The sequence below is a fragment of the Opisthorchis viverrini genome, assembly GCF_000715545.1.
Source record: "Opisthorchis viverrini unplaced genomic scaffold opera_v5_55, whole genome shotgun sequence".
NCBI classification, from domain to species: Eukaryota; Metazoa; Platyhelminthes; class Trematoda; order Opisthorchiida; family Opisthorchiidae; genus Opisthorchis; species Opisthorchis viverrini.
In genome coordinates this window covers 1545381-1551243 of record NW_008751709.1, presented here as the reverse complement: position 1 = coordinate 1551243, position 5863 = coordinate 1545381, and the positions used below count along the sequence as shown (strand labels likewise).

Genomic DNA, 5863 nt, shown 5'->3' with positions numbered 1-5863 from the left:
ATGATGATGATGATGATGATGATGATGATGATGATGATGATGATGATGATGATGATGATGATGATGATGATGATGATGATAATGATGATGTGTCTGTAAACGGACGCCAGCGCATTTTCTGTAGGCCGAACACATTGAACGGGATGAAATCAGAAGTGAAAGATTATCGTGCAACAAATCTATTAGAATAATTCACCGGATAACAGTTAAAATCTGATGTAAATGCATCAAAATCTTGAGACTGTCTGACAAAATCTAAAAGCCCTCTGGAATACTGCCCAACAAGTTTTTTTGATTGTGTATTGCAAATTGTTCTATACGGACCTCTACGGAACAGCTTGTAACCCATATCTGGAGTATGATGTACTGGGGGACAAGAGTCGGTACAGTTCAAGTGGTCTAAGGTGGTCTATGGAGTGAGAAAGCGACAGGGACGTAAGCTGAAAACATGGACACCGGTTTTTGGGGTCATAGAACAAGGCGCATATATGTTCGCGTCTTGACCACACTGGTTTAGCCACGAACTCCATATGTCAGTTGGCCGACTTCCTCGGAAAGTCCTTTTCGTACAAGCACACGAAGGGAGGGAACAAGCCAGGAAAGGTCAAGCAGTCAAGTATGGAAGCCATTACCAGAAAACTCGACTGCCTGGTCATCCGTCTCTCTAGATGGAGACCCCGATAGGGGGCACATCATAGGAGCATGGACGGAAACAACGCTAACAGGTACGCGAGCATTTGAGCTCTTTCCTCCGACGCATAGCTCCCCCTCCCGATTTCCCAAATGCAATAACCGCTGCCACCCCTTTATTCAAACATATCTCGTGTCAGCCCTCTCCCCCAATGCGTTGCTGTTCACCCGTGCCTCAGGTGATCCGTGGATAAAACAGTGGCAGCTATAAACGCTGACCACAATCGAACGCTGGTCAAAGACTTAGCGATGGATGTACATGCTATAGACACAGGACGTAGAACAGAACTGAGGAATGTGGAGGTTTTAAGACGGGGACTACGATTCACACCACAGCGGCTGATAGCCGAGACAGTGAAAATTACCCAGCAGCACAGCGTGAATAGAATCAAGGATGTGGAACTGGCGGGCGTATGGAAAGCTGTCTTAGATAAGCCGAGTTGACACATGACTGTGTGGTTGTCAATGCATGTAGAATCATTGGCGAAAATTAGGAAGGGGGGATGGGAATCCCAACCCAACTAAAGTTCACAGAATCCCACTTCCACACAAAACTATCCTAGCACTAGCTCATCTACACAGACGCACGAAAAGTGTAAACGACGTTCAAGGGGGATCATCACATGAACCGAACCGGAGGAACTACACTCTAAGCTGGAACTAAATTCGTGTAGGTTTCTCCATTGGCGCAACACTTTGTGACCCACCCTAACACCCAACACAGATTTGGCTTGGCTTAGTTGATTGGTTCTCCTTCCGCCTTAAATCTCGACCAACCTCGAAACCTAGGCATAACGAAGCTTTTATGTAAGAAACGAAACGTTGCACTGCAATGAATCTACCGACTGTTACCCAACGTTTCCGCGAACGATGACTACTCAGTTGGTTCCAAGCGTTTTTCAGCTAATTAGCCGTGGTTTGTTCAGCGTTTGTGAAGGTGTCATGAACTGGGTCATCATACAGCAGCCTGTCTCAAGTTGTGGATAATTTTTACGGCCTTTCTTCACGTCACCTTTGGTTTCGACAATTCTTAACCTGTTTCCGAACCGAAGCTATTCTATTCTTCATTGAAATGTTGTGCTATAGTATAAAGTTGCAGCGACCGACAATGATAACCCACGAAATCTTGCAAAATGAGCTTAAATATGTTCTTAAAGAAAACTAATCACAAGGTTGCTGAAAACACTCCGACAGCCCACGACCGGGTTCGCCATACTTGGAGCTCACCAGGTAGGCACAGTCCCTTAGTTTCCGTCAACCTCGTGCTCTACTTGAAACCAAATTGCACGAAGTTAGGCAAAGCAATCATTTGCAGACAAATTTGGTATTGCGAGAGACTCATATGGAGCCGAGCTGAATCTCGTGATTACGATGTTTTCAGGCAGCTAAATGTGCTGCACACCAGGCCGTCTCATGTTTCAGTTGCTATGATATTATCGATATCACGGTACATGTATATTCGTAATGCGCAACTTATAAGGTTCCTGAAAATTCCTCGACAACCCGAGACAGGTCTCGCAAATGAGTGCATTTGAAGTAATCAGTCCGATTTGGGTTCAAGTAGAACATAAGGTTGACGGAACCTCGGAGACTGCGCCTACCTGCTAAGCCCCAAGAAGGGCGAAACCTGTCGTGGGCTGTCGAAGGGTTTTCACTAGTAGTTTCCCTTGTGAAAATATACTGCGATATATCGAGTATCATATCAAATAAAACATGAGGCGGCCCGTGTGCAGCACGTTCAGTCGAAGAACATCATGAGCGAGAGATTCACTTGAGTCTCCCGTGAAGACCAAAGTGATTTGCAAATAAGTGTATTTGTAGCTTAGACATTATTTAAACTGCTGTCGCCTCTCCGGCCCCTTTGCTTTGTCACATAGCAGCCAGCTGAATGTCATTACTTGGACCTATTCGAATGGTCACTTGACAGACCTGTTCAGATATGTGGATGAATTAACCCACCAACTTAGTAATACTCAGTACAACACGGGTGGTGCCGACTTGCCGCTTGATTTTTTAATCTGAAGATCAGACTGCCATGTTTGTTGTTCACTCGAGTACCCCCAGCCTTCCCAATCTGTTGAGAGGCACGCTGATATCGTCTCTCTTCTTCGGAGGACATGTTTAACTTATTTACCTAAGAACAGCGTGTAGATGAACATTGGACTTGTATCTCGTTTCCCACAGCATTCGATAGGTTATTCACCTGACCGAGTTAGTACGTCATGAACCTATTACGACGAGAGGCTTTCATATGAACAATGTCGCTAAAGGACAAGCGCTGGAAGAGAGAGTGCTAGACTTGATGTTATGCACTGAAAATTGTGATGCAGCTCAGCATCTATGGGCGAGTAACACTATGCTTGTAGTCGAATCTGGCAAATTTGTTGAGATAGGTTAACGAATCCCGAAAAGTTTCAAAGTCTCTAGCGGACATGTATGCGTTGTTCTGTGTTTCACGAAACATGTAGTGAAGATCCCCGATATGGCCCTTTAAACATAAATTTCTCTATTTCTTAGCAAACGGTCAGTATCACGACACTTCAAATGGGTATCACTGGCCAATGAGGAACATAATCACGAATTTCAAAATATCCTCATCACATTCTATGCAGCTTAGACCCAGTATATTTTACGCCCATGCGACATCTGTTTAGGCTGATTAGGAGAGAGAAAATACAGCGATAATGGCAGATATTTTTTCGTAGCTATGTTTTTCCTTCACTAATCACCCTGAACAGATGTCACTTGCAAAAAGCAATCCGTTGAACCTCATTCGTACCGAACACGACGCCGCTTTCCTAAAACTAATAAAAAATAAGAATACTATGGCCAAGAAAAATGCCATCTGGATAAACCGCCGCGTGCTGCGCATTGGGTGCCTTGGAATCAATTTCGTTCCATGATCTTTTGTGGTCAAACATTCTGAGAGTATTCGTTGATCACAAGTCGCAGCCCGAGCAGCCACTTCTACTTTTCTCAGGCTGCGTGCTTGTTCCTGTTTTCTTCCATCTGGAATGGATTCGTTTAAGTTATAGTAACCCGATTATGTCCATCCAACACCTATTACCTGAAAAGTTGAAAACTCGAGAAATCAGCGTTATTCGACACAGACAGGAGAACGTTCACATGAACATCAGAAGACAAATTTAGAAAGACAGTTCAGAATATCATCTGAACAACCATCCAATTTCCATTCATCAACTTGAGCTGCAGCAGATACTGTCATAGTCAACCCTTCCTCGAAAGAGTTGAGTGAATCCGAGATCGAACTGTCTCAGAAAGGACTAAAATTCAACATCCACCAGAAGTCACAACTAAGAAAACCAATTTCTGAGGATGAGAGTAAGACACCGGATTGCCAACAATTTAAGTCGACAAGGAACGTCTGCATCTGGGACGAGCAGTGAAGTACTGTCCGGAGGCCAGTCGCCCCAAATAACCGAACATCACATCGTTTAGGCGGACGCGTCACGTGCAGGATACGGACCAAACGATGCTACGCCCTGATTGGTCAGAATGCCAGCCAATCCTGACCGAGCAAGTTTGATTAGACGCTTCTCGCCCCCTCACGGAGATTCTAACATGACCTTGCGGAACACTGTGATTACCCCGTGAATACAGTTGTAATAACTCTCCTTTTGTCTCCAGAAAGGGCTGTCTCACTATGCTACTCTTTTCACTCAGCACATAACATATCTACGTGGTTGTCAGCTCCTTTCACTCTTTTTCGACAGAAAACATCTATGGATTCAGGGTACAGAACCGTCAGAAGGACCTGCTTGGAAGACTTTGCCTTCAGTGAGCACATCGTCGTGGATCCAAAGTATCGGAGTCACCAGAGTTGCTATATGGTCAAGGATTTGGTCGCATGATACAATATCTGTACAACTGATCTGTCGTAGCCCCCAGGCTTTCTATCACGAATTCATTAGTTTTGCTCTAAAACAGCATCGCTACTCGAATTTCAGTCAAGAATCCGACCAATTTGTGTCCTACACATTCTCAACAAACCTATGATTTTTTCTTCTTTGTTCCGGGTATGGAATTTATAGAACCCTCTCACTTGATGCCTCCTCATTTCCTGTATTAGAATCACGATGTGGCTTATAGATTTCGAAAAATTTAGGAAACCTTACTGTAATGTTTATTTTTTTGATGAAATAACGGTTCACGTGGAATCAGTGGAAAAATTGGTTTCATCTCTGATGGCCCGTAATTGGTACAGTCGACCCTCGTCCACATAGTTTCATCAAATAATGATTCGGTCGTAGGACATTCTAGCAAGGACTAGTCCGATACCGGGAAAATCTGACCGCAACAGGGATGCCTCTTCAAGCCCCATAATACAGGCGTGCCATCGGCTCTCCATCATCCCCTTTGTAACTATGACTAGATAGCAACAATCTTATCAGGAATTATATCAGGAAAAATAATCTGACCAAGGACTCGACCTTTCCCATCGTCCTATTTTGAGGACCAAGAGGAATGTAAGCGTAAAATTCCGAAAATTCTAGTCAAAATTTACAAAACATTAGTTTTTTAGACCCCATCAGAAGGGTTTATCTAGAGAAGTAACACCAAAAGTATTGCGTCCAGTCATCCGGCAATGTCCATGGGGGGAAAAGTTGCTCGGTCAAAGCAAGTCCAGGGTTCTCACATGTCTGCTTTTGTTGAAGAAGCAAAGGTTGCTACTGTAGATTAGCTATTTCACTTGCTTCTTTTGGGTACATTCTGACGGAGAATACAGTGGATTTCATCCTGTTTTTGATCCACCGATACCTATCATGTAGAGGAATAGTAGTCACAGTAGGCAAGCGGTCAAACTACACAGTTTGTGAAAACGAGATGGCTTATCTGTGGAAATCGGTATTCTAACCGACTGATATGCACACCTTTCTGAAGTGGGGAATAGTTCCAGATCACCGAGAAAGCATGCCATGTAATATTGTTCTAGTGATGAAGTGGGGAGGTTCGTATTGTAGCGTGGGTCTTCTAAACTAAACTGGTGTTTTCAAAATTCTGAATGAATTTTACGCGATAGGATGTAATGCACGGCATAGTTTTGACGGAAGTGGATTATTTGGACATTAACAGAATTTGATCTGGCTTTTCCCAGCGAACCTGAAAAATTATTCGACAGAATTCCTCCTACACAACTCTCTTAGCACTAGCT

At 43.8% G+C, this 5863-nt stretch overlaps 1 protein-coding gene across 1 annotated transcript in view; it reads left to right on the top strand.

The window, feature by feature from the left end:
* The window catches only part of T265_03636 (hypothetical protein), a gene marked incomplete at both ends in the record, with an annotated part of 24513 nt that extends 19692 nt beyond the window's left edge, over positions 1-4821 (top strand). Inside the window, one exon of the mRNA XM_009168171.1 lies at positions 4425-4821. Coding sequence (XP_009166435.1) covers positions 4425-4562 — 138 coding nt within the window. The remainder of the gene's footprint in view (positions 1-4424) is intronic.
* Between the last annotated feature and the right edge of the window lie 1042 nt (positions 4822-5863).